Source organism: Scatophagus argus, chromosome 16 (genome assembly GCF_020382885.2).
Source record: "Scatophagus argus isolate fScaArg1 chromosome 16, fScaArg1.pri, whole genome shotgun sequence".
NCBI lineage: Eukaryota > Metazoa > Chordata > Actinopteri > Scatophagidae > Scatophagus > Scatophagus argus.
The window spans coordinates 8,164,792-8,191,544 of NC_058508.1; the positions used below are offsets into that span (position 1 = coordinate 8,164,792).

At 40.8% G+C, this 26,753-nt stretch overlaps 5 protein-coding genes across 11 annotated transcripts in view; 3 read left to right on the plus strand and 2 right to left on the minus strand.

Annotated features, from left to right (window-relative positions):
* myo15aa (myosin XVAa) overlaps positions 1-8,634 on the minus strand; it is a 45,762-nt gene extending 37,128 nt beyond the window's left edge. For 3 of the 4 annotated variants that reach the window (XM_046415371.1, XM_046415372.1, XM_046415368.1), the window contains exons 1-3: positions 8,503-8,634; positions 7,352-7,456; positions 7,068-7,265 (exon numbers count right to left, since the gene is read on the minus strand). The gene's annotated coding sequence lies outside the window, so the exon portion shown is untranslated. The remainder of the gene's footprint in view (positions 1-7,067; positions 7,266-7,351; positions 7,457-8,502) is intronic. The other variant, XM_046415370.1, reaches the window with a different exon arrangement.
* A 121-nt stretch (positions 8,635-8,755) lies between these two features.
* On the plus strand, positions 8,756-10,523 carry LOC124073259 (zinc finger protein 90-like). The gene is made up of 2 exons (XM_046415380.1): positions 8,756-9,069; positions 9,200-10,523. Exons 1-2 carry the CDS (start codon positions 8,898-8,900, stop codon positions 9,787-9,789), a joined length of 762 nt encoding a protein of 253 aa, XP_046271336.1. The 5' UTR covers positions 8,756-8,897; the 3' UTR covers positions 9,790-10,523.
* On the minus strand, positions 10,340-13,972 carry drg2 (developmentally regulated GTP binding protein 2). 3 transcript variants are annotated; one of them, XM_046415376.1, is made up of 14 exons: positions 13,835-13,972; positions 13,485-13,572; positions 12,980-13,140; positions 12,741-12,830; positions 12,596-12,656; positions 12,401-12,491; positions 12,227-12,299; positions 11,984-12,074; positions 11,765-11,862; positions 11,471-11,547; positions 11,286-11,374; positions 11,121-11,179; positions 10,933-10,986; positions 10,340-10,688 (listed from the first exon to the last, which is right to left on the minus strand). In XM_046415376.1, the coding sequence occupies exons 2-14, from the start codon at positions 13,546-13,548 to the stop codon at positions 10,602-10,604; spliced, it is 1,095 nt and encodes a 364-aa protein (XP_046271332.1). In that variant the 5' UTR covers positions 13,549-13,572; positions 13,835-13,972; the 3' UTR covers positions 10,340-10,601. The 3 variants fall into 3 exon arrangements, with proteins under 3 accessions (XP_046271332.1, XP_046271333.1, XP_046271331.1); XM_046415377.1 differs by having other exon boundaries at positions 13,485-13,577; positions 13,835-13,969; XM_046415375.1 differs by having other exon boundaries at positions 13,485-13,577; positions 13,782-13,913.
* Positions 13,973-14,085: 113 nt separating this feature from the next.
* gfer (growth factor, augmenter of liver regeneration (ERV1 homolog, S. cerevisiae)) lies at positions 14,086-16,276 on the plus strand. 2 transcript variants are annotated; one of them, XM_046415381.1, is made up of 3 exons: positions 14,086-14,298; positions 14,750-14,964; positions 15,220-16,276. In XM_046415381.1, the coding sequence occupies exons 1-3, from the start codon at positions 14,086-14,088 to the stop codon at positions 15,401-15,403; spliced, it is 612 nt and encodes a 203-aa protein (XP_046271337.1). In that variant the 3' UTR covers positions 15,404-16,276. The 2 variants fall into 2 exon arrangements, with proteins under 2 accessions (XP_046271337.1, XP_046271338.1); XM_046415382.1 differs by having other exon boundaries at positions 15,241-16,276.
* Positions 16,277-17,775: 1,499 nt separating this feature from the next.
* syngr3a (synaptogyrin 3a) lies at positions 17,776-25,272 on the plus strand. Its single transcript, XM_046414619.1, has 4 exons — positions 17,776-18,006; positions 20,169-20,403; positions 20,919-21,064; positions 21,874-25,272. Exons 1-4 carry the CDS (start codon positions 17,905-17,907, stop codon positions 22,081-22,083), a joined length of 693 nt encoding a protein of 230 aa, XP_046270575.1. The 5' UTR covers positions 17,776-17,904; the 3' UTR covers positions 22,084-25,272.
* Positions 25,273-26,753: the final 1,481 nt, after the last annotated feature.

Consider the following 26,753-nt stretch of genomic DNA (forward strand, 5'->3'; position numbering starts at 1 on the left):
CTCTATAAATAATGCAGGCTGGTTGAGCTGTTGCTAAACTGTGTCTGAGAGGCGAAGCCATGCAGAGCCAAAACACACACACACACACACACACACACACACACACACACACACACACACCAACTGCAGCATCATGGACCACAGCTGAGAGTGATACATGCCAAAATGTCATTCAACAATATATGCACGCACCCACAGTACATATATGCATGTTTGTTGCGGGAAGACACAAAACAGGACTTCACACTGTCAACTTTAAAATGACTAATTAGTTTCTCTACTTGTTGTTCTAGTCAAAGTTGCACTCCAAATAACTTAATTCATTACTTTCCATTTAAGTAACTCGCCAAATCAGAGACCATCCTTCACAATTCATGTATTAGAGCCTGATTTACGGATGAAAAACAAAAGAAAGCACCAGTAATTTCATTTTCTTCATTTCAGCACTGACAACATCCTATATCTCACTTCATTCATTTCACTCCATATCACTGTAACAACACACAGGTACATTCATGACTCAGGTATCATAAGCTAATGGGTATGACATGTGTTGGTATTATATAAACAGCTGATGATAATTCACAGAGAATGGTCTGATATTAGCTCACTGATGATGGTCTGATGTTAATTCATTGATGACTGACTGATATTCCAGGAGGTCATCTCAGTGGCAGATATGAATGTTTAATGACTGGCCTGTGTTCTGCCTACGCAGGATGGATAAAACATTCATCGCAGGTTGCTCTAAATATATCACAAAGGGTCAACCCCACCCTGCCCTCCTCCCCAGCCAATATATTATACATACGGGCTAGTGTCAGGGGTTAACAGCCAGACACCACAGAGCAGATGGAGGATAGAGAGCAAATAACAGAAAGAAGAAAACAAATAATAATTCTGAAAGATGAACACCAAAATATTTTTTTTAAAGAAATAGGTGGATATATTAAATTATTATTATTAAGTTATCCAAAGGAAACAAAAGATTTTGATCACTGACACCATGTACAGTTAACAGGTCCACCTCCAATTTTCTCTCTGCTAACTGGACTTGAAAGGACTAATAGTCTTGACCTAAGATAAGATCGAACAGAAATTTGTATCATGTATCCCCAGGGGCAGTGACCATGACAAAACTCTAAACTGTCTGCAGGCTGCACAGCAATAACAACAACAGCTGATGTTGGTATCATCTAACTACAGACAGAGATAAGGGGATAAAGAAAGAGAGCGGGCACACAGGAAAGTTCAAAAGTTCTTTCCTGCTCATCAGACACACAGTGAGGGCTGTTGGTCACCTCACAGGTGAAGGATCTATTTGATATGTGTGATATGTATCTGCTGTCTGGATGATGTGCTCTGTTGACTGAGTGAACTGGTAATGAGTAGAGTGCAGATGACAGAAATGGAGGAGGCAGAGAAAGAGGAGAGGCAAAGGTAAGGAAGGAAAAGGAGACAGAGATGTATTAATGAACTGCTGATGAATGAACTGGAGATTACATAAATGCTGAAAAGGTGAACAGAAAAAAGTGGGAGTGAGAAGAATTTGGAAATGAAAAGAGGGAGAGGGACAGAAGGAGACTCATTCTGCAGAACTGAGGACGTGATATAAGCAAAGCAAGGAGAGGGGGAAATGAAATGCAAAAATGAGGGAGAAAGATGGCTATAGGGAGAAACAGAAGATGGAGAGAGATGTGGAGGGATGACAGAGAGAGTGATACAAATAGACATTGGACAGAGAGTGAGAGATGAAGGGGAGAGTCTCTTCACCTATGTGCCAATCACTGACAAGACGCTTTCAGCAGGCGCACTCAGCGACACGAGACTAATAAAGGAGATCACCTGAGCAGAGCAACTCTAACAGGCACATTTAATGACTGTGGGCACGCAATCTCTCTCTCACTCACTCACACATACAACACACACACACACACACACACACACACAGGCCTGGCAGGTCTCATAATGGATATTGCATGTGGTCACTGAATGCAGGATCTATTCTTAATCATCTGGAGATTAATTGGGGAACTGAAAGCATATCCTCACCCTCTTCTTTAAATGCAATACGTTGGCACATTTGCACTTAGATATATATTACATATAATTTACATCCACTTAATCTCTCTCTCGCTCTTACACACACACACTCACACACACATCCCCTTAATAAATTGCCCAAAGCAGCTAATGCTGAATAACAATATGACTCTACAGCCATGCTAGCAGCTTGGTGAGGCTGTACTTTGCTTTGAGTCAAATGCTAATGTGTTCAAAATCATATATGCTAACATACTGATGTTTAGCTGGAATAATGTTCACCATGGCCACCATTTCACTTTAGCTTTATTAGCATGATAACATTCAGTAATTACCACTAAACATAAAGTACAGCCAGTCCAAGCGCAAAGGAAGGATATCTGTATTATTATTATTATACTGTTGTGTCAGGCATTGTCATCCCTAGAGGCAGTTGTGGTAGTAGCATTCAGGTCCTTTACAGAAGTAAAGTACTACAATTCAAAAATACATTTAAAATCTTTTAAAAACATTTTAAATCCTGTTTAAGCAAAAGAACAAAAAAAATCATCAGGAGGAGGGGCAATGATGGCACGTATTATCCCAATGGGGCCATTTTATTTAATTATGAAAAGAAGTGGAAAATACAAGGTGGAAAACGACAGACAATGAAAAAGAGTGATGGAAGGACAGAGTGTGTGTCATTTCAGTCAAAGAAGCTGAGACAACATGAGGAGGCTGGGATCAGGTTTCCTGTAAGCCCTTAAGCCCCATTGAGGCCTTGAACTTTGCTGCCAGATTACCGTACGACTTGACAATGAAGAGACGGCTGCTAACACACTGAAGACCTGCCACACAGGATCAAACGCCAACACTTGGCTGGATGAACTGCTATTAACAGAACTGAATATAAGATGTGCACTTTGACCTTAAAATTAGCCTCAAGTGAATTTAAACACCAGTGTTTAGAGCCAGTAATAAATACAAAAAATACTTCAATTCACAAACTACTTGTATAAAAAGGCCATTTTCAGGCATTTAGGTGTGATGCACAAATGTCGCAGTAGCCAGATGTACTGCTCACCAAATAAAGAATGGAAATAATTTTCCAGAACAGAGAGGCTCCACAGCAGAAGTATTAAAGGAACACCTCACTGACTTCACACATGAAATTCATCAGAGAGAGAGAACTTTTTAAGCTAAACTAAAGCTGCAGTCTTGAGGCTTAAAACCAAAACAGCAAGGGGAAGGTTGGTGTTTAGAAGAAGACACAGTAGGTTATAGTTGCACTATGGGAAACGTAGGATTGGGTGTTTCTGGAGCCCATACAAGGAACTAAAATCAGGACATTGTTATTATTGCAGGCTGTAGGGAAGTCTTTGTCAAAAGCAGCAACAAGATGCACCTTTGAGTTTGAGTGTGATGTTGTCAGAATTATAACCAATTTCAACAACAAAACTTTAAAGGAAATAAATCCATTTTAAATGCCAAAACACAGCACAAAAAAGAATAATTTGTCTAAGTTTCATCATGGAACTATCTGACAGACTCTGAGTGATGAAAGAGGACTTTAATCTGTTACTGAGGATCAATATTTATCACGCAAGTCAGAGGAAAGTAATATTTACAACTAACTGTTTATGCAGTGGGAAACTGCATATGTGCATTTGCAAATAAAGTAAGCAGTTTCCTCTTAGTTGTATAGACTTTGCCACTTGATTTTAAACTATTTTTACATCTGACAAAAACACTGACTAACTGCCATTTCCCTCCTTTTCTTCTTCTGCAGGAGCCAGCGGTCTGCTTGAATATTGCTGGGAGTATAAACCCACCTGAGCTACAGCAAGCAGCTCAAACAGGAGAAGACAGAGAAAAGCTGCTGTGCACGGACCTGCTGACAGGGTTTGATTTTCTTTGGTATGGTGCAGCTTACCTCGTCCGAGTTTTTGAGTGAGAGATGTTGATATTTAGAGCTCTTATCACGCAGAAATATCCACCAAAATGTCTGATGAACACACTCACTGATGGACACTGTCTCGAGCCAATTTCTAAAACCGCAGATCCCTGGTCTTCTTCTTCTTCTGAACCCTCTGCTGACGTTTTATAGCCATCTGCACATGCGCACGCACGCACACACTTAATTTCACAGCCCATCTAGACACACAATCCATGGTAAACATGCCCTCTGTTGCTTCAGAGAAGCTCCAGTGATTACCTTTACATCTACAGGACAAATGTACAATGGTGAGAAGAGAGTGAGCATGTTTAGTTATACCACTACTTTTTACATTAATCTGTGCATCATCAGTGCAGCGATTAGGTTTCTTAGTAAACATGCTGCACTTTAACACATGTTGTGTGCAGACTGACTTAGTCCCCCTCTGCATAAGTGCTTGTGTAAATAATTGTCCATGGTCTATTGTGCGTTAATGGCAGGATTACACGCACACACACACATACATACGCACACTCACACACTACACAATTATCATCATACCACACTGATGTCCCAGTGTCAGACCCCTAAGATTCATTTGTTATTAAACCCTTTTGGTGACAATGGGTTGTGACATGTGTGTGCTTGTCAGTGTGTTGGTCAGCCTTATCAAAGCTCCACACGCCAGAAAAGGCATCTCACACACACACTTACACACAGTATTAGGATAGAGTTTTGTTGAACGTTACCCTAATTATTTAGTTTTCAGTTTCTGTCTTGATTTTTCATTGATTTTTCTGTCTTTGTGTTTGCGTGTACAACAGACCAATGGATGCGTCCACTAGGAATCACAGTCTGTGTAAAAGCCCTGAATGCTTCAGTGTGGTGTCCCTTTCAGTATGGAGTCTTTGTTTCTTGGTTTATTTTCTAATGATCCAACCTGACTCTCTAAACAAAATTAAAGTTGTGTTTGCTTAGGAATCTGTGAATGAGTGAGTGAGTGTTGCCGTGCTTGTTTACCTGCGTCAGTGAACTAATTTATTGCCTACACAAACATCAGTGCACAACGACCATTTGTTGAAGGCCTTAAAAGACATTAGCTTAACATAAAGGCAAACAGAACACAGCAGTCTGTTAAGACAAAATTACACATGCTGACTTCATACACACAAAACAACACTATTTGTCTCTTTTAGCTTATACAACACACAGCACTATAAGCTCTATAGAGGTCTTCTGTTGAATGAATGAACTTAAACATTAATCATGAAGCTGTAAAACTCCATTTAAAATAGGCTGAACAAACAAAGATCTTCTATACATATGTAGGTATGTAACCCGCTCTTTGTCCAGCAAATCACTGTTTCCACCAACCTCCTTCCACATCACACCAAAATGAAAGTTGACACAGCACCTAAAATCACTGTCTAAATACGTGAACAATTCTGCACCAATTTGCTGGATTCTGAACACCTAAAGTGGTCACTCCAGTGTGTGTGAAATGCCTCCTGGGGTGTTATTTCCTTAGCATACCATGAAGCCAGTAGGAGTCCCAAAATTAACACGAGACAAGAATTTATAGCAAGGCTTAAAATGCTCTTGTATCATCTGCCTGCTATCAAATCAAATTAATTATTCATTTATTTCTTATTTATCAATTTTACTTTAACTGCAACTCATAAAAGTCTTATTTAAACATTTGGATTGACAGGTAGTGTTATGATAAGTCAGGTGTTTGTCTCTGATCCTTTTTTCTCTGTCCTTTCTAGTTTTTCTCTATTCAGGCCACATGATGCTCAGCTCAGGGTAGCAGCTCCATGTAATGAGCAGGCTGAAGCACAAGAGGGCAGAAGAGACTCGGTAATCAGAGTCCTGATGCAGCTCTTAAGCAATTTGATGATGTGATGAGATGATACTCATATGTGTAAATAAGTTCCATGAATGTCACCCAACAATTTCGCATGCCCTCCTGACATTCAGCAGTAACTGTCGCTGCTAAACCAAAAATTTACTTCTACAAAAAAGGATGCATGATGTTATGAATGGTATGCCAAATGAAGGTGGCCTGTGGGTTTAAAATGCTGACCATGTAACTGCGCTGCTTTCAAGTCCAGTCAGGGACCTTTGCTATATGTTATATGTAACAACTAGACGACTAGAGAAAAGACTTATACAGTTTTGTACCACAATATGAAATGCCACATGTAATTATTGCAGTTGAAATGGTTGGTTTTCAGTCAATTAACTACAGTGTGTGGTAGTTAAGAGTCATGGATATAAAATAATGATATTCATGATAAATTAATGACAGTTGTGGCTGGAAACTAAGTTGTGTGGTGTCTTGTACCTAATTTTAGAAGTTACCTTCTTTTCTGTACAACATCAACTACTGCTTAAAGCTCTTAGAGAAGGTTTCACTGTAAGACACCACGCAGTGAAAAAGATTCATAAAGATTCCCGTCATTTTCTAATCTCTGTTTCGAATTTGATTAATCTGCCCATCATTTTCTTGATTAATGAATTATTATTATATAAATGTGTGCATGTTCAAATATGTGCTTTTGTGCAACTAACAGTTTAAAGCACTTCAATTCAATGTGATATACAACAGCATTTATTATTATTATCATTATGACTTTTATTCAGAAATGAATTAAATGATTATCTGGTTATTAAAATAGTTGCTTGTATTGTATTATATTTCTATCTATAAACTTACTGAGGAACCAAATAATCACTGCAGCCTGACTTAAAAGAAAAAAACAAAACAAACACTTGTGTTACTATTGATCACACTTGGTAAAACTCCCTGGTTACAATGCATCTGTTTAAAAAGAAACAAACAAAGTCTCCGAACCACTTTTTCTGTTTATGACAACTAAATCACGCTCAGAAATTCAACTTACTGCTTTAAACAACATGCTGAATGCACCAAACTACAAGGAAAGGCACCTGATAAAAAAGACTCTAATTAAACATCCAGTGCTTGCTCATGTACACTGGCACCATACACACACACACAAACACACACACTTAGCCATGCCATATGGAGCCAAGCAGCATCAAGTGTCATGTCTGTTCTACACAATACACACCCAGTCAGCCATACCTTTGTTTTCTTCTCTTTCTGCACAATATTATCCCTCCATCATTCCTCTCCTCTTCAGGTTATTCCAAAGCAGAATCTCTCCATCCACGATTCACTCCAGCGAGACATCTTTAAGGCATCTTTAAGGCCAGCAGTGTCAACTCACAGCCCCTCTCTCTCTCTCTCGTAAAGCCTCCCACTCAGTACTCCACTCCTAGACTGAAGAGATGCTTGTGAATATTTAATGGTGCTATTGTCCCTGCATGTGTGTGAGTGAATGGCGAGCATTGGCTGGGAGTCCATACTTTCTGGTCAGCCTGCCTTGGAGCGTTGGAGACAGGGACACAAACAGCTGGGCAGCAGGGTTGGAAGCAACGGGGAGGAGGTCAGAGGTGATCAACCCTCACCTGCTGTAGAGCAAAGTAGGGATAAAGAAGTGCAGGATGCTCACAAAAACAACAATGTCCTACAGTGAAGCCACACAGTGAGTTTCGCAGTTACATCAAAGCCCCCCTTCTCTCAAAAGGGTGTTGGATTTTCATTGTACAAAATGATGTACGGGCACAATTTTCACAAGAGGTGTACATGCAAGCAGTGGTGCAGGAAATACTCAGGTCTTTTACAAAAGTAATACCACATGTTATCAACATTCTGTCGCATGAAAACATCTTGCATTCAAAATGTTCAGTACCAAAAGTAAAAGCCTTCCTTAGGGCCTATTTTCAAACAATACTGATGTTATCCTATTCCTGGCTTCTGAGTTCACACCTAAGGGGAAAGTTAAGGGGAAAAAACTTGCAGTGCTCCATTTTTTTTCAGCACTTACCGTTGTGAGAACATAGTAATCATGTCAGCCAAAGCTTTCAAAATTATTTATTCTATTTGTGAAGAGGCAAAAAAAAGAGATTTCACTTCTTTTTCATACTGAGACCACATTTCAACAAGTGTGTTTCAAAAACCATTTAAACAGGTTATACATACCTCAGTACACATAGAATTACTGCACCTATTTATTACACCTAGAGGACAATAGATACATAGTAAATAGAAATCAAATGTGCGAGTGAGTTTGAAATGAAATACTCGACTATTTGTAATTTCTCCTGACTCTCTATGAAAAACATTCATAGAGGGAAAAAAATTGGCATGTAAATTTATAGAAACGCGTCTTTTACACTCTGATCTATGCACGTTTTGCTGGACAGGAAACAAAAAAAAAAAGAAACGGGAATCATCATTATTTACTAAAGTAAATGCTAATATGGTATAAATCACCACTATTTATTATAAATATGTCAGCTACAGTTAGTTACTTTGCAGGTTAAGGTGAAAAACAAACATGAGATTAAATAAAAAGATGTATTGGTGTGGAATGTTTAGGTAGGTGATTACCCTGACCCAAGGTTTCCCCGCAGAATACTGTATTTTAATGTTTAATTAATGTTATTCAATTCACCTGTCGCTGGTTGTTGTGGCTGATCGGTGCATGTTTCAAATACTTCCGTATTTTTACTTAACACTTTGAATGCATCACGAGCTACACTGTGGTGTGTTTATTTATATAACTTCAATACTTAGTCCTCCTCTGTTCATTTGGGGTTTTTTTAATTCAAAAATGGCTGTCTAATATTGATAATTAAACACACACGTTTAGAGTGAAACGCAATCAGTCGAAGGTGGAACGAAACCTGCCGCACTTCCACTGTCGGAACTTAACAGCGGGACATCCAGCGGAAGTAAATAACAGAAATGCATGTTGCTTTATGTACGCGTACCCATTGAATTAACTGAAAGACGATATTGCCGCCTTAACGCAGCTAATTATTTCGTGTTACTGCAGTTAATGCAAAAATGTCTTTAGCTGAGTGTTTGAGAGAGTTTGTCAATGAACGACTGACAGCTGCGGCAGAAGAAATAATCGGAGTTTTTAAAAGCACTATCGTCCAGTACGAGGAGGAGATCAGTCGCCAGCGCACACTGCTTGATATCGCTTGGAAGCCTGAAATTAGGTTGCACAGAATAGGTGTGTAAAACTTCATTAACTTAATAACACTCCTTGTTTGGATATGTACTGGCAGTAATTTGCTCTCATGTGACATATTTGTCTTCACCATCACAGCTGTATCTTGTTCCTTTTCGTTACCTGTGCCCAGAGCTCACACAGCAACATGTCTGTAAGAAGGAGGAGGACGAGGAGGAGGTGGTGGTTCTCGCTGAGCAGCACCTGTTCAGTCAGGAGAGGAACTCCAGTCTGGACCAAGCGGACGCAGAGCCTCCACAGATGAAAGAAGAACAGAAGGAGCTCTGCAACAGTAACAAGGGAGAGCAGCTTGTGCTGAAGCAGGAGACGGACACCTTCACGTCGGCTCCTACTTGTGAGGAAAATGACCACAGCGAAGCAGTATTAAAAAGCAAAATCCACACTAACAATGCTTTCAACCCCACCATGTCAACGATTAACTGTAACACTCGCAAGAGTAAAGACTCTCTCAAATGTGACACTTGTGGAAAATATTATAAGGGTAAACAGGCATTGAGAAGACACCTGAGAATTCACACAAACGTGAAGCGATATTCGTGCAGCACCTGTGGGAAAGCTTTCAGACGTAGCGACAGCTTGAAAAGGCACATTAGGATCCACACAGGGGAGAAGCCCCACCTTTGCAGGATCTGCGGGTATAGATTCATTGAAATGTCAAAACTGAACAGACATATGAGGATGCACGCAGGGGAGAAGCCATGACTCTGCAACATACTGCATGTTGGAAAAGAATCTGTTGGATGCCAGACTTTAAAAGGCACACGAGAATTCACACGGGTGAAAAGCTGTTTACTGGTTTTTACTTACTTAATGGTGACGCCAGGGTCCACATGAGAGGAGCAGCCGTCTTTTGCAACACCTTTTTGGAAGAAAAATGTGTCTCATATGGCGAGGCTTATTGCATCACACGCATGCATGTGGCTTTGTATAAAATACGGAGACGGGTGAATCTCCTTTGCAATTCTATTATGAAATAAAAAAAATTATGAAATCCAAGTTAATAATTAGTTTTAATACTTTTTTCATTATTTCACAAATCTTCATGTTTTACGTAATTTATTTATTCTTATGTTGATGATCTTCCATAAATCTGAGAAAGAAAACGCAGATTCCTGCTTATGGTGTTGAAAAAGTTCCTGGCATTACGGGTGAATTATATTAATGTAGCTGAATCTAATCTATCTGAGATGCAGTTAAAACACACCAATAACACATAAAGGTGATACTGAGAGGAATGAAGCAAAAACAAGGATTTGTTAAAATTTTATGGACTTTATTAATTTGACCCCATTTTCTTCCTGAATCAAATGTATCATTTTTTCTCAATCAAAAGGTAAAATACACCATCGCCTTTCCATAACCTGCTCTGGCCTGTCTGTCTTCATAGTGTTCTGTTGATTTTCATATCCAAAATAAGAATGGTGGCTATTTTCATTGCTGTACAGTGAATTTCTCATTTTAAGTCCTCCAACAAAACTGTTCCTCATCCTCCTCGATCCAATCGGGAGCTTGTTTTACTTCTTAACAATCTGGATGACGTCCTCGTGCTCCATGACGTGCGTTAGGCCGACCCTCTGAGGGCTGTACTTTGTGCTGGTTCCCTGCAGGATCAAAAAACAATACGGTTCAGACTTTTCCTTTTTGTTTGTTTGTGAACAAGATTTCAAAATGAGACTTGGAGCAGTGAGCCAACAGCGATTTTAACTAAGGAAGTCAAACGAGCTGCACTGAACATCAAGAGCATTATTGTCAAAACCTTCCTGTCATACACCCAATCATTTTACGAGTTTTGTTCAGTTCTTCATAATGAAATTTTACATCTATATTTATGACCAGTGAACTTACCCAAACCAGGGCATATTTGAACTGGCTTGCTAAGGATCTGTGGATTCGATGGCACTGTGGGTAGAAAGAAGAACAGTATTTGGCGTGTTTCCAAACATAAACAGTGAGGATACAGTAGATCTGTTTACTGTAGAGTATGTACAAATGATACTGACAGTATACGTGTGAATTCATGTGTGTTTATTTACCACATGTTCTACAGATGCTCCTTTTCTCATAATGATGGCATCGTTAAAGTCTGGGCGCTCTAAAAGAAAAAAAAGAGGAATTTAATAAAAATTTCCTTTCGAAAGAAATGCATTCACATGCCCGTGACGGTCTTAATGAGTGCATGAGAGAAAATGTGTGTGTACCTCCTCTTTTCTTTGTATAAATGCAAATCAGAGCCAAGTATTCCCACAACGTCTCCAGAAGGTAATCCAGGTTCAACTTCATCCCACAACTGCAACACACACACAGACAGAAAAAGGAGGATGCTGACGAACTCTGGCACGTTGAAGCCAGTTGTTACTAACACACAGACATACACGTGTCTGACCTGATGACAACACTGTGAGGTCTGCGAGCCAGGCGGTCCACCTCCTCAATGGAGATTTGATCCACCTTATTGTACACCTGTGAATACCACGGATAAAAAGGTGAAAAAAGAGACTCCAAACAAATGTGCATAACTGAAAAAAGACAATGCTAGAGAGATTTGCCAAAACTTCATAACATAGACTTTTGGGGTTTGAAATATTATAGAAAAAATCTTTGGACTTAGGCTTCAAAACACTTCAAATTTTAGAGGTGCCCAGCTTTGACCCAAACCAGATGATGAGTACTGACATACATATAGACAAGGCATGTAAACTCTGTTCCCCACGAGGACATCGATGAACTCGTCGGGTGTGCTGTCTTCCCGGAAGAGGACTTCTGCATTAAAGATTTCTGAGGATGAGGAGTTAAAGAAATTGTCCAAAATGCTACTGTGAGTTATTAAGAAGACCATGGAAATGACAAGAGTCCTGAAAAGTGAGGAATACGCTGATACTGGCAGAGTGAAGGATACTGTATTCATGAAGGATGAGCTGAACCAGCTTCTCTGAACAATGGGTGAGAGGAACTGTGGAGTTGTAGGAGAGGCCACCACCTTTCTTGGGCTGCAGAGAGACAAATCACACATTTTTGCCAAGTTCAGTGTGGCTATTGGTCAAACTGCCTTGCAATTTGTATGTAATGTGACAATATTTAGGAGCCACGTCTCTCAGAAACTGGCCGTAAACATCTGCAGTCTTCCCAAATACAACAGTACCTTGAAATAAATATTTGGCTTTGTCCTGTTGAGTCTGATGCCCACTGACTCCAACTCTTTTTCTAGAAGTTCTCTGCAAAGTTAAAGAAGAAGAAGTGAAAGTTAAGAATCAGTTTTCCCTCAAACCCCCGCTAACAGCCTCACTCACACCTACAAACAGCACGTGTCACACACCTCTGAACATCTCCTTTGGTGGCATCCAACATCATGATGACGACGTCTGCTGTCCGGGCAACAGCAATGACCTGCCGACCTCTGCCCTTACCTACCAAAGGTCAAGTCAGTCTATTACAATCACTGTTATTTGGTAGATATTTTGTTTGTCTGATATAACACTTCGGATTAAAAACACAAAAACATGTAACTCGCCTTGGGCAGCCCCCTCAATGATTCCAGGCAGATCCAGCAACTGGATGTTGGCGCCTTTGTACTGAACAACAGCAAATAACAATGTAAATGACACATCGTTACACAAAGTTTAAAACTTTAAGTGCTCAAATATGCATGTGTGTACCTCTATAACACCGGGTATGCAGGTGAGGGTAGTGAACTCATAGGAAGCAGCTTCACTGGCTGTAGATGTCATCAAACTCAGGAAAGTGGACTGCAGGACAGAGTAAAAGATTAAACCAGTCATGTTGAATCTTAAGATCCTGTTGACCTTATCTTCTATGTGAGAAGGATGCTGGCTTGCTTACGTATTTTCTTAGTTTGTTTGTATCCATACCAGAAATATCCACCATGCTGACATACCTTACCCACAGAGGGGAAACCGATGAGAGCAACACGAGCATCTCCTGATTTCATGACATCGAAGCCTTCACCTTTGGCCCCTGCTGACTTGGAAGGCTCCAAGAGCTGAGCTCTGTATTTGGCTAGCTTGGCCTTCAGCAAACCCAGATGGTACTCAGTGGCTGGAGGAGTGAATGGAAAGATGTTATTCTGTTAGTTGTGATGAGTGTACGAAGGCTTCAGCGTTTAAAAGGAAGGTCGGCTCCAAAATATATCTGGGTGATAACTGACGAAAGGTTGCTATTAAACCGTAACGGCAGCGCAACCATTTTGTAGTAAGACTTAACGTGTCGGTTCTCCTTGAATTTGTGAGATTAAATTTCAACGAAACAATAACATCTCTCTCTTTCACTCACACACACACACACACACACACACACACACACACACACACACACACACACAGCTGGCTATAAGTTCGCTCATTGTGTAGCTAACAGTTAGCCCCCGTCTGTTAATCGCTTACCTTTGTTTTTCTGTGTCCGAGAGATTTCTCTCTCTATTTCCGCGATTTTCTCCAAGATCCCCATTGTGGCAGTTCAGCTGGACTACAGCTACACTGCCAAGGAGAGAAAATAAGAACAGAAACGTGTCACTCCACAGACGTTAGCTTTGTTAGCCACCAGGCTAACCAGTGACACTTAACAGTTGACCAACCGCATGAAAAACAATGTTTGTCAACACGCACGTCCTTCAATGAGAATCCGCATAAAACAAATATAATGACAAGACTTAAAAATATTGTAAAATGATAGAAATGTACACTTTGACAGATGATACACTCCGCGGCATGCACAGATGACTGACATCACATACCGGAAAACGGTCCGTGCTCATAAAAGTTCCGGGTGAAACAATGTACAGTAACGCACGTTATGTGTCGTGTATCTTTATCGCTCACAACAACCGGGAAATGTGCAGGGTAACCATGGCACTGACCGCCCGGTAGAGTACAATATTCAAAAGCGATAATGTGTCCAGCTAGAGATAGCTGCGTTTCATCAGCTGGACATTCCTGACGTGTATCGATATTACAGGTCAGTCTGGGTTATTAGATAATAGCGAACATGGCTGCGCCCACAGGACAGAAAGGATCACAATCTTCCAACCCGCCCGGGTTTGAAGGTTTTCCATTTGCAGTGTCTGGTAGACAGCCGGAGGACAGCTCCGCGAAGGAGCAGGGGCAGACCGGGGACGTGAAGAAGAAGCCTTGTAGGGCTTGCACGGACTTTAAATCGTGGATGAAGGTCCAGAAGAAACAGGCGACAACTGCTGTACAGGTGACATGAGGTCTACGCGGGTTGGCAGGATTTTTTTTTCCTGTGGGATCATTACTTTTATAGTAAAGTTTTGGTTTGACTAGAAGATAGTACTTTTTATCAGAAAGGTTGCTGTCCCGCGGTTGTTAAATTGGGTTTCGTCCTATAGCCTAGTGCCACAGGCCCATGGGACCCAATGGGCAGAAAAAATGTCCCCACAGCTGGTCCATTGCAGTTTCAGTTTAAGCTTTATAGTTATGTGATGCTACCTCCAAGGGTCAGATTCCCTTTTCTGGTTGTGCTGAAGAACCAGCCTATAGGATAGGATATGAACAGTACACATATTTCCACAAAACGACCACAAATCACTTGGTGCAATAGGCTGCTGTTCATGCTGAATTACCAGCAGATTGACTCTGCTATTAGTGGCTCATGCTTATGTTTGGATACCCATGTCTGTATGATTCTCCAGGAGACTCCAGCTGCAGAGTCAGAGACACAACAAGACCCACAGTGTCCTCTGGACAGGGGAGAGTTGGGGCGTAACACCTGGTCCTTCCTGCACACTATGGCAGCATATTACCCCGACCATCCGTCTTCTACGCAGCAGCAAGAGATGCAGCAGTTCATCAACCTTTTCTCCAAGTTCTTCCCCTGCGAGGAGTGTGCAGAGGACCTCAGGGACAGGTCAGACTACACTGCTGCTTTAGATTTAACATGGAGGCACATATTAGGTTGTAGCATCTGAACATGGAGTGTGTAGCCTAGCAGTGATTTTGCAAAGTTTCACTCCTTAATTTAAAAATCAAATTACTGCTGACCAGTACGCCACAAGTTTTTAGGTTCATAAAGATGTAGTTGTACAACCAGACAGCAAAACCATCTTTGGAGCAGAGTTGAGCACCACAGCTTTTTATTGTCTCCTTATCTTCTTATCTGCAGCTGTTACATTTCCTCCCACAGATTGAAAACCAATCAACCGGACACCGGGAGTCGCCATACTCTATCTCAGTGGTTCTGTCGTATCCACAATGACATCAACATCCGGCTGGGAAAGCCAGAGTTTGACTGCTCCCGTGTGGACGAGAGGTGGAGAGATGGATGGAAAGATGGTTCCTGCGACTGAGTCGATGCAAAACTTTCTGTTGAGTAACAACACCACAAAGAGGAGCTCACATCTGTGTTGGGGAGAAACGTTCTGTGAGGAGAGATATGTGGGGTTTTTTGTGATCAGATAATATCCCCGATCTGACAATAAAATGAAAGAAAAATGAAAAAAATGGATACTTCTTCTGTGATTGTAAAGCACTGCGAAGTTTCACTAAATCTCTTGATGATTTTTTTTTTAGTTTAGTTTAGTTTAATTTTTAGTTTCTTGTGTAGGCTTTTGGGTCTTCTTTTCAGTCGTGACTTTTCCGAAAAGCAGTAAATTAAAATGTTGTCTCCTGATTTCGTACAAGTTGTCTTGTTTAACACAGCATAACAAGCACAACACCTAACATAACATTCTTAGTGTGTGAAAAATGTTTAGGAATAAATCTCATGGTGTCAGCTGTCGCTTATAGGATACTTTTAAGTATGTCAGAAATATGTATTTTCACAGTTATTTGGAGTATGTTAATTTATTTGCCTAATTTAGTGCAGAAATGGATCATTATAATTAAATTGATCATTTAAGCCATTAGATAAAGTATAAATTATTATATTTTGTTAATGATGGTTTTTCAAAAGTGATCATTTGCTTGTGTTTCATGTAAATGTTTTTGGTGCTGGTCTGACAAAATAAGCAACTCTGAACCACTTTTGGCTCCAGTAACATGTAACGGGTTACAGAATAAAGACACAATAAGCAGGTATTAGATTAGTGGATAAATAGGTAATTGCACCTGTTAGTTTGAGCCCCATGTGAAGCTTTTTCTCCTCTAGTTAAGATCCTTTGAGGCCAGCACCTGGCATGTGACCTGATCTGTGTGAGTTATTAATAAACTATCTGATCATTTCTTTGCTATTTAAGGAACCAACAGAGGATGCACATGCACTCAACATATCTATTGCTCCACTGCTTCTATTTGTTTCACTGTCATCACGATCCTAAAAAGGGTTTTTGTGTTTGTTCCACGTCCTCTTTTTATATATACAGTACATCTACGACCAGTTTCCATCTTCAGTCGCGGTTTGAATCACTTCCTGTCTAATACATATATGCTTATCTTATTCTCCTCTAATTCAAACTACTGATGAAATAAATTTCCAAGGTCAAGCTCATTTTATTTGAGCTGAGACAGTAGCGTATTCAGCTGAACGGTCATCGTTGAGGCCATAGTAATTGGTAAATGCCCCATGACAAGTGGCTCATGACTATACTGTGTTGTGGTATTTGGCACAACGACGTCATCATGAGACTTTTCTCCATTTCATATTTATAACTTGGCAATGTTTGTGACTGATGAACAATTCAGGCAGGATTTTCCACTCAGCAACTCCAGCTCTTAAGGATCGTATTTTAGTTTAGCCTGCATCTGCTACTGAGGCCAGGTCATGTTCACAGTGTTATTCTGTTTTCTGTATCTGAGTTGATATTTTATATATTTTATATACAAGACTTAGGGTATTTTAAAAGCCACACACACCCATGGTTTATCCACACAGGTGTTTGCACTTATTTTCATTACATTTTATGACATCTCCTCCAATTAAAATTATGGGACAATTAAATTTATTCCCTAGGTTTGATGACCTCACTTATAATACCCACAATACCTCTGTCCAACCTCAGCCTGAACTGAGGTCTAATCAGGAGGATTAAAAGAAAACACCTGACTGATTGTGCAACAACATATTTTATGGTGTGAAGGGCACCAGTGACCTCAGCGTCTTGAAAATCTGCACTACAGAGCTGAGCTGTGGGCCTTTGTTGATGATTGGGTTAACACAATTAAGTGTATGCACTGTGTGTATTTTGACACAAGGTCCTGCTATGGGACAAACATCTATAACATGCAACTGCATGCAACCCTCTCTACCCTAGACCTTCAATGTGGATAAGGAAAACCTCCCTCAAAAATCAATAATGTAATGCAAAATCTGCCTTCAAGGGCCACTCCGCCGCCTGTGCACTCGGAGAAATTTGTAAATGTACTTGTCAGTCTGTGAAAACGTTTCTATATGGTTGTTTGTGGCTCTGAAGTCTGAGAAAACAATTTACAGAAAATCTGCATTTGGAGCTGCAGCCATGGAGTTTGAAACATAGGGACGTATGGGAAACAGTTCAGCAAAGATGCCACCAACTTGCATTATGGGAAATGATTTTGGAGCTTTAAAGTTTGACAGTTTTTTCTCCTGTGAATCACAGTCACTTTAATGTGAAATGTAATGTTAAACGAATAGTTATTTAGGCATGACAATGTCAAATTCTGTTGGCTTATCGCAGCGCGGGGGACGTCGGTCCGTGCACGTTCCCCACGCTCCTCTGAGCCCGCGCGCCTCTGTGTGCGCGCGCAGGACCCGTCCCTACAGCAGAGAGCAGCAGCGCATCCATCCTGCCGTGGAGCCGAGAGCGTGGAGCCGCCGCGAGGAGCGCACACAGAAAGAGAGAGAGAGGGTGAGGGAGAGAGAGAACCTCAGAAGATGGACGGAGTGGGATCGTTCGGAGCGGGCCGGGCCGGGTCCACTATCGACCTGATTGCCTTCGTCAAACAGCCGCAGACCATCCTCAGAGTGCTGTCCTGGGTGAGAGCGGGCTTTTCCGGTGCTGCTGTTTTCGTGTGGATGTCTGTGTGTATGTGTGTGCATATGTGTGGGGGTCCACTCTGTTGTCGTTGCTGCGCGAGACCCGTGACGTGTTCTCACTGCAAATTTAGACCCCAGAAATCCAGCGATAATTGATAAGCAGCGGGTGTAAATGGAAACTATGGAATGAATGTTTCTGCCGGAGTGTGTTTCTATAGAAATATACCGTACAGGGTGTAACCAAGGCCTGCTGGTTGTCTGACACCCTGACCATGAAACTGATCTCACTACAGATGGTTTTTTTTTCCTTCTGGGGCAGAAACCGACCTATCCTCATTTTAAAAAATCTGGAAATCTGGCTTCATAATTGATTTATTAATACAGTTAAAGATGTGCACTGGACCCGGATTGTGTAGAGAACGAGAAAGGCAGATCCATTACATCCTCCTTCCTGTTATTCGTGACAACTGTCATCATTTTCGTCTCTGAAAGATCATTTACAACACACACCTTTTCGTTTATATCGGAAATCCTATTTCCAGCTCATAATTTTGCTGATTTACCCTAAACGGTCGTCGTCCGTCATCCCACCTGTGATTGGTCCGCGGTCATCCTTACGCACGCAGGGCCACGGAGATGCGTCGTGCCCTGACGTTTGATGTAGCGCATCACCTTTGGGTGACACGGAGAAGGTCTCCTCTGAAGCACACCGAGGAGAGGGCTAATCAACAGCGCGAGTGTCTGGTCTCTGGGCGTGTGAAATGTGTACATATTAAATACATAATACGTGTACAAGAGGTTAGAGCGGATTTACTGCAGAGCCCTGTGGATACGTCGGCCTACAAGAGAGCCCTATAGGAAAAATCAATGCTTAAGTCCAAATAGCATACATTATCATTTTTAAAAACAATTTGGTCTAATGTGATTTAAAGTAAATTTTCCCAATTGTAGCTGTGAACCTCTAAAGTACATAATGACAAATCACATAATATTCATCTGTGTTGCTACAATTACTAATTGTAATGTAACTAATTTATTAATGTGAAAATACCAATACAGCGCTGTAAAAATACTCCTTTACAAGTACAAGTCTTCTTCAGTGGTCCCCCAAAGTATAAGGGAGCACAAAACAGAAATACTCAAGTAAAAGTACAATTACATAAGTACAGTATTTGTAAATCCTTTTCCAATAGAAGCAGAGGTGCCACTGCTCCCTCCAGCTTTAAACTGTGTAAAACCTACAGCAGACTGCAATATATTTACTAATTAAGGAACAAGAAAACCACAGTGTGAAGCGGATGAGATAAGTACGGTGGAAGTGAGGAGACTAAAGAAGAACACGGGGAAAGTAGCACAGATTGATAAAATATGACAGCATCAAAATGTTTGTTCACTGGATTTTCCCTTAAATGGACTTTAAAATGACGCTGTACGTGTGCTGTCGTGTTTTTAAATTCAAATGAAGAAACCAGTGGAGAAGCAGTACTTTGATTCATATAAGCAGCTTTATCACACCGACTCCCTAAAAGCACCTGAGTGTGTATATCTACACATGTGATTAGTTTAAAATGTGGGCCTGGCATTGTCCCATTGTGTGTCCCTCCACCGTCATATGACCCAAACCCCCAAGTGTGAGTGCATGCGTGTGTGTGTGTGTGTCACATGGCCCTGTTCTGCCATTGAGTGTTAGTCAGCTGATCAGTGTCAGCGTGAGTCCACAACAGAGGTAGGAAGAAATTCAGAGACTTAACTATAGATCAGACTGAAACAAAAGTGTTATTCATAAAAATGAAACAAAACAACAAAAACAAACAATAACAACAACAACAACAAAAAAAAAATGCTGTACCAACCTTCATCACACTTTGGTGTACACATACCCTCAGGACTGTGTGATTCTTAAGGGGAAGTGAAGCATCCACCTCTTCAGAGAGAAAGAGAGGAAATTAGGTTAATGCCTTTGGTCTGAGCACGCTCAAAGAGAGGCTCTCGAGTAGCTCTGCCACAATCCCTTTTCCAATGAGCCTGCAACAACGTTTGTGTGCGGCAAGAATATCAGAGAGATGCGTTAATTGTTTAGGCTACAACTTACCTCTTCCTCCTTCCTCACTTTATCTCCTCCATCTTCCCCCTCTCCTCCTCTTGTGTCCCCCTCTCCACAGATATTTTCCCTGGTCGTCTTTGCCTGCATTGTGAACGAGGGTTACGTTAACTTCGGCAGCGAGCGTCTCCACTGTATCTTCAACAAGAATGCGGACGCCTGCAACTATGGCGTGTTCGTGGGCCTGGTGGGCCTGCTGGCGTGCTCCTTCTTCGGCCTGCTCGACTACAAGTTCGCGTCTATCAGCTCTATCAAAGACAGGAAGAAGGCTGTAATGCTTGAGATCGGCTTCTCTGGTGAGGAGCCAATCGTGTCCAGAATTGGCAGAAATAATTTTTATTTCCAGTTACTGACATACTACTCACAGCTTGCCAAGAATCAAGAGGTGCAAAAAACACAGCATTTGCACTTTGGACATTTCATACTTAGCCTGTGATTCCATAGGTGTGAAATTGTTTTTAAATGCAAGTGGCCCTTACACATACTGTAGAGACAAAACACTGTCCTTACTAATGCCTGATCAGGTTGAAAAGTACGATTAAAAAGATTTCCCCAAACTGCCAAAAATGTAGCCCACTAGACCCACTTCTTTGTTTCAGATGACTGCTTTTTTTCACACCAAGAGAAATGAAACATGTAAATTTACAGAGAAGGAAGGTCTTTTTAATTTCTAAAGGGAACAAAGAACTGTGGATGAAGATCTGAGAAATCAGCACCTGCATCTGGTGTTTTTCATGTGTTAAATTAACTTGGAAATCACCTGTTTTTTGCTTGTTGTTACTCTTACTGTTGTTCCTCTGCTTTCTGTCAGGTTTCTGGACCTTTCTGTACTTTGTAAGTTTCTGCTTCCTGGCCAACCAGTGGTCTCGGACCACAGCTGATGAGCTGCCACTCCACCAGGGGGAAGATGCAGCCCGTGCTGCGATCGCCTTCTCCTTCTTCTCCATCATCACCTGGGTGAGAATATCTAACTACACATAAGTACAGAGGCACACACACATGTACATACACGCAACAATAAAAAAAAGTTCAAATAGTAAGACAAAGAATGGAAAGTATGGAAAGGCTCAGCAGGAGTCAGTTGAATTATGGGTATTGTTAATGGAAAGATGACCAAAGGTACATTGTAGACAGATTAAAGTGCCGCTTTGGGTTTGAAACTCCGTATGATTTATTTTTAGTAAAATAATTTTTAGTAGGTAAGGCGATTTAAATATGTTAATATCTTAATATTAAGTCAAGTTGAGTAACCGTGATCAGCACATCCACACTTCTGACTGAGGAATCTGAGTCTCCAAAGACAAAAGTTAATAACACTTCAAACAGAGACTCTGGATTAGAGGCACCCTGACCAGTGGGGCCCCTGCGCCTGTGTCTGGCAGGCCCCTTTGATAATCCATTCATGAGCTAAACTACTGACAGTAATCTGCTCCTGACTAAAGTGAAGGTGAGAAAGTGGTCATACTTTCACTGAATTGTGCTCGACTAAAAGAGTAAATGTTTCATCAGTGATGATGATGGCGCACATTTTCCAAACTGTAGAACTGTGTCTTTAAGGCGAATGAAGTTATGGCAACCTTATTTCTATAGAGGCAATTACACAATGTAAAACAAACTATTTTCAACTATGTTAAAGGTGGCTTCCTGTCTAATATCTGTCTATGAATACTGAGTTTTGACGATTTAGTTTGGCTTACTCTGACTAATGCAGAGTTGTTTTTTCTGATCTTTTCCTCTATTGGACCCCCGCCCCTTTATTCCCATAGGCTGGCCTAACAGTGCGTGCTGTCCAGAAGTATCTGCTTGGCACAGACATGTCTCTGTTCACCACGGAGCACCTGGACGGCGGTGCGCCCACCCAGCCGTACCCCTCCAACTCACCAGTAGGCGGCACCACTGAGACCACAGAGACCTACCAGAGCCCGCCATTTACCGAGAACAACGCGGCACCCACGTACCAGGTTCCCATTTACTAGATAAGATAGATCTGATGGTGGAAAAGGAAGGTCGGCAGAGGGATGAGAGGAAAGTGACAGAAAATTGCTTCCTGTGATGTACCACCTGCTGTTGTTTATGAGTTGATCTGGGCTGAGTTTTCAATAACTGTTTAAAGAGCTTAAAAACAAAAAAAATGGCCTCTTCTTCTTTGTTTCTTCCTCTCCTTCCCTTTCCTTCCTTAACATTCCAGCTTCATCTGGACTTTTCTAGACCTTTATCTCAAACTCTTATTTCCTACTAGTGTCCTCAGATCAAAGACAAGAGGAGGAAATGTAAAAGGAGAGGCCTTTATGCAGTATTAACACCTTTTTAAAGAAAACAAGAGAGATGAAGGGATCAACAAGTGAGTGACTCCACCACAAAGCAGTATTAGATTACTAAAAATAGTACAGAAGGCACTCACATACAGCACCTTCATCTTATTCTTTTCATTCATTGATGTGTCAAAATCCCCTTTCATGCCGAACAGCACGGGGAATGTTCTTTTGTTTTTCTTTTTGTCTACAGTACAGACTTTCCTCCATCTTTCCCTCCTGCAGTCAAAGTGAAGTGTATTAAATCTGCATGTTTAGAGATCAAACTTAGAGATCAACTAAGTGCCATACTGTACTGTGTGTTTCAGACAGTGACTTAATTTAGTAGGTTTCCACATGCTGTAAAAAAGAAACAACAATGACAATGTTTTGTGACCAAGTGCAATATCTCACACTCTTATGTAGGTCTGTATGTAGGTATATACTGTACTGTAGGTAGGATAGGTTTAGACCAATTGTAGGCACTGTCTCAAATGACATACTAGTCTTTTAATTGTACTTACAAATCTCAGGCAAGTTTCCAAATTGAAACTGGTGATCTGACTGGTGAAGTGTATATCCAACTGATCCTGAGAGAACTTTTCATCCACAAAGGTTGTTGACAATTTAAATAAAATTAGTGATGATCAAAAAACTTTTATAGCATCTTTTCGGTATTTATGATCTTCCTTGATGTGGTGAAATCATTATTTTAGCCCTTTTGAAAGAAAAACAGCATCACAATGCAAAATATTCTCAAAGTACATCATAATGATAGCATAATCTGTATGACTGGTTTTCCAAGGTTGATTTCTCTTAAGATCGATTGGGGATCCCCAGTGAATCACTGTTAATCTTAAATTATATTTCTGTTCCAGGCATGGATGGATTGTTGCATAGGACGACTGGGCACAGGTTAAAAGGGTCAGGGAGCCACTGAGTCTCTGTATGAAGCGACTTTTGAAATTTCTTGTTGGAAAGCCGATCAGACAGCTACAAAAAGATGCAAAACGACCACAGAAAGACACAAAACAATTACTAAGATGCAAAAAGACCACAGACTGATAACAACAACTTTAAAGAGATTCAAAATGACCATCAAGAAAGGTGGCCATATTTGTAGTCAATTTTGTGTCTTTCAGTCTGAGGGTCTTGTTTCCATCAAGGAGGGGCGGGGGGGTCTTTTCCATGTGCCCAGGGTCTCTTTGTCTTACAATCCATCCATGGTACCAGGGAATGTATGCAGTGTGTTATTTGAGGCAGTGTTATACTGAGTGTTGTGCGTACAAATTGGGGCGACTGGGGAGATTCTGGGTAAGTCAGGTCTGTTTATGTTTACGTTTGAGAAGCTGACAAACTGCCCTGCGTTCTTATTACTGTCTTCTGATTACAACGTTACTACTACATTGTTAATGTCCATAAGGTGTAATGTAATCACAAAGCAAGAGGGCAAAAGAAGAACTTTTATTCAGTGAGGGAGGTTGGAGTGCTGGAGGCTACAGTGCTGTCTCAGGCAAAAGAAAAATCTGTTTATGAGATGTTAGCTGGCTTATTCATTGATCCTGCAATGGGGGGGGGGGGGGGGGGGGGGATTTCTTGCCATGGTGACAGGCACAGGGTTGGGCGGATGTGGTCACTAATGGCCCTGATGTAAATAGTAAAAATGCCCAATCATGTCGGTGTGTAGCTGTGTCTGCGTCGTGGTTCACATACACTTGCCATCAGCGAATCTCTAGATTTGGTGTGTTTGATTGCATCCACGTGTATGGGTGAACCTGTGCTGGCACGCACGAGAGAGGCGTGGGTCTGTATGTGCTTGTGTGAAAGTGTGTGAATGTGTGTAGTTAATTAAACTTCGACGTGCATAAGAGTTATTTTCTTGAACATGTCTCAAAGTTTCAGCGCAGAGGAGGAAATCTTAAATCTGTCACACCATTGAATAATTCCTCCAAATCTAAATATATATCAGTGCCCCATTAAGATATCTGAATTATTAGGTAAGAACCTAAGATTTTTTTTCTGAACAGAGCCAAATATCAAACTTAATATTAAGAGCGATATAATAATAGAATGCCTTGCCCTGCTATTCTGGCTGATCCTGTGTGAACAGCGCCCTCTGCAGACCAGAGGAGGCACTGCAGCAGTGGGACAACAGGGGCGCTCAAGAGTTTTAGAAGTAATCATGATAATAATGCATGAAATTGTTGTATAAAACTCATTATATATTGAATACTATGTCATTCTTAAGTTCACTCCAGGATGTTTTGCAAAGTGAGATTCGTCAGTCATCTTTGCAGCTGGCAGGAATCCCTTTTGTCATATATTAGTCAAAGTTTATTGTCAGTATCGCGATGGCGCACCCAAACAACTCTTTGTTTCTTCAGTGATATCTCATGATCCTGTTGGCCACATGTACACATGCACTAGTGTGTACTTATTTCAAAGCTGCGAGGTGAAACTGTAACTCATGTTTTCTTTACTTTAAGGTAGTAAAGAAATCTAAATGTGACCCGAGTGTCCAGGGCCTCGAGCTACACTGAGAGAAAATGTCAGCTAACAAATACTGGCTCTGTGTTCTAGTTCTAGCAAAAAGGGTTTGACATCTAATGACTCACATGGCAACAGTACAGATGAGTGTAATTATAAAGAAATAAGCCCTTATTCTGAATACAGTCTGAAATCAAATGAATTCAGTTTTTTTTTGTTTTTTTCACATTAGCCAGTTTGTGTCACCGATTGGATAGTTAGGTTGGTATACTGTATGTTATGAACTGACGGATAATACAGAAGTATTGTCCTTTCAGGATTTTGGCTTGGGAATGGGTGCATCACTGCTAGGCGCTGGTGTGTTATTGGGAGGGGTTTCAGGTACCTGGGGTGAGGGTGGGGGGGCGGGGTGGGTACGGTTTGGTACCTTTAAGTCTATTTGGCGTATTCAGGACTATACTTTGTATTTTTTCATGTTGTAGCGTGTTACCTAGAACTTGTGTGAACATTACTGCCAATTATTTAGTGAAGCAACTGGGTTTTAATTGTAAAACAGCCATTCATTCTTATTCATTCAAATATGAAATGAATATGAGCTCGCAGAGACTGAAGACATGAAGTGACCTGATGCTTACAGATTTTCTGTCAGATCTGACTTTCTGACAGCATCTTGGTAATGCAATGATTTTCAGACGCTGATACTCAAAGTCCGTGCAAAGTTCTGCTCAGTGTTCAGTAGTTTTCATTGTTAGTGGCGCCGATGGGGTCTGCCATTCACATGCAGACATGGATTCAAATAACTACATATTAACAGTGATAAATTTAATCTGTTTTCATTCTTGGATGAAGGAAATGAATGTAAAATCTTATGGCATGCTTTGGAAAATGTCAGTAATAATGCATGAACAAGACTACTACAATATGAAAAACTGCCAGTATAGTTCTTTACATCATGGGTATCACTGGGCTGCTAGTAGCCTGTTAACTGGGGTCAGGTGACATTGGGGTGTTGATGGTGGTATTTGGTGCTGTTGGGGCTACTATTAGGTAGTTTGGGGTACTGTCAGGTCAGGTTGTACTATCGTTCTCAGTGTTTCGGTCTCTTCTTCAATCTGTGTGGTAGATAAAATAATAATACAAGCATTCTCCATGTTTTGTGCTCTGGCCCCTGTACACTACCGTGGTATTGGTTGATTGTAAAATTCAGTATGTTATTGAAGTAAATGGAACCTGTGTGTGATGCTGTCTAGGGTCTGGTTTGTCCTGTACTACTGAAAATAATAAAAAAAACTAATATCAATAATAATTATTTATTAACTAGAATGCGTTCTTTGTTGGAAATACTTTGTTTGACCACTCTTAAAATCGCCGTTGGCACCCAAATCAAAGTTATATGTGATCATGCTGTTGTTTTGTTAGACTGATGCTATGTAGTGAAGCTGGTGCCATCAGTTGTGTGGTTTCCAGCATAAAAAAAAAAAATGCATGGATGTTACAATATCATCCTCCCATAATTCTGATAACAAAAATTGAATCCCCATCGATCAACAAACAAGCAACCATTGATTTTTGTAGCGTGCTACCCCTTTAACATGTTTCTTCTGAGCTGTTTCTTCCTGTTCTGAAGGTGTTTGACCTCTTCAGTGTAAAAAGCTGTATACAGAGATGTGTGTCACTGTCTTATTACCTGAATGTCTCTGGACTGCAGTCTGACCGTCACACCAATAAAAAAGAAAACACGTTTTGGACTGCCTGTGTCTGTCCCTGATTTTGATGTGTGAAGATTTGGATTATGTTAAAATAAGCTATAATATTTTACAACACCATGAAAGGGTGGCACGTAGTCAAGAAACTTCCAAGGAATTTGT

Coding starts and splice junctions, on each gene's coding strand:
- LOC124073259 (XM_046415380.1), top strand. CDS start 8,898: ATGTCTTTAGCTGAGTGTTTGAGAGAGTTTGTCAATGAACGACTGACA. Junction 9,070..9,199: donor AATTAGGTTGCACAGAATAG/GTGTGTAAAACT, acceptor ACCTGTGCCCAG/AGCTCACACAGCAACATGTC.
- drg2 (XM_046415376.1), bottom strand. CDS start 13,548: ATGGGGATCTTGGAGAAAATCGCGGAAATAGAGAGAGAAATCTCTCGG. Junction 12,831..12,979: donor GTTTCCCCTCTGTGGGTAAG/GTATGTCAGCAT, acceptor TCTGTCCTGCAG/TCCACTTTCCTGAGTTTGAT. Junction 12,300..12,400: donor ACCAAAGGAGATGTTCAGAG/GTGTGTGACACG, acceptor TTAACTTTGCAG/AGAACTTCTAGAAAAAGAGT.
- gfer (XM_046415381.1), top strand. CDS start 14,086: ATGGCTGCGCCCACAGGACAGAAAGGATCACAATCTTCCAACCCGCCC. Junction 14,299..14,749: donor AGGCGACAACTGCTGTACAG/GTGACATGAGGT, acceptor ATGATTCTCCAG/GAGACTCCAGCTGCAGAGTC. Junction 14,965..15,219: donor GCAGAGGACCTCAGGGACAG/GTCAGACTACAC, acceptor TCTTATCTGCAG/CTGTTACATTTCCTCCCACA.
- syngr3a (XM_046414619.1), top strand. CDS start 17,905: ATGGACGGAGTGGGATCGTTCGGAGCGGGCCGGGCCGGGTCCACTATC. Junction 18,007..20,168: donor TCCTCAGAGTGCTGTCCTGG/GTGAGAGCGGGC, acceptor CCCTCTCCACAG/ATATTTTCCCTGGTCGTCTT. Junction 21,065..21,873: donor TCTTCTCCATCATCACCTGG/GTGAGAATATCT, acceptor TTATTCCCATAG/GCTGGCCTAACAGTGCGTGC.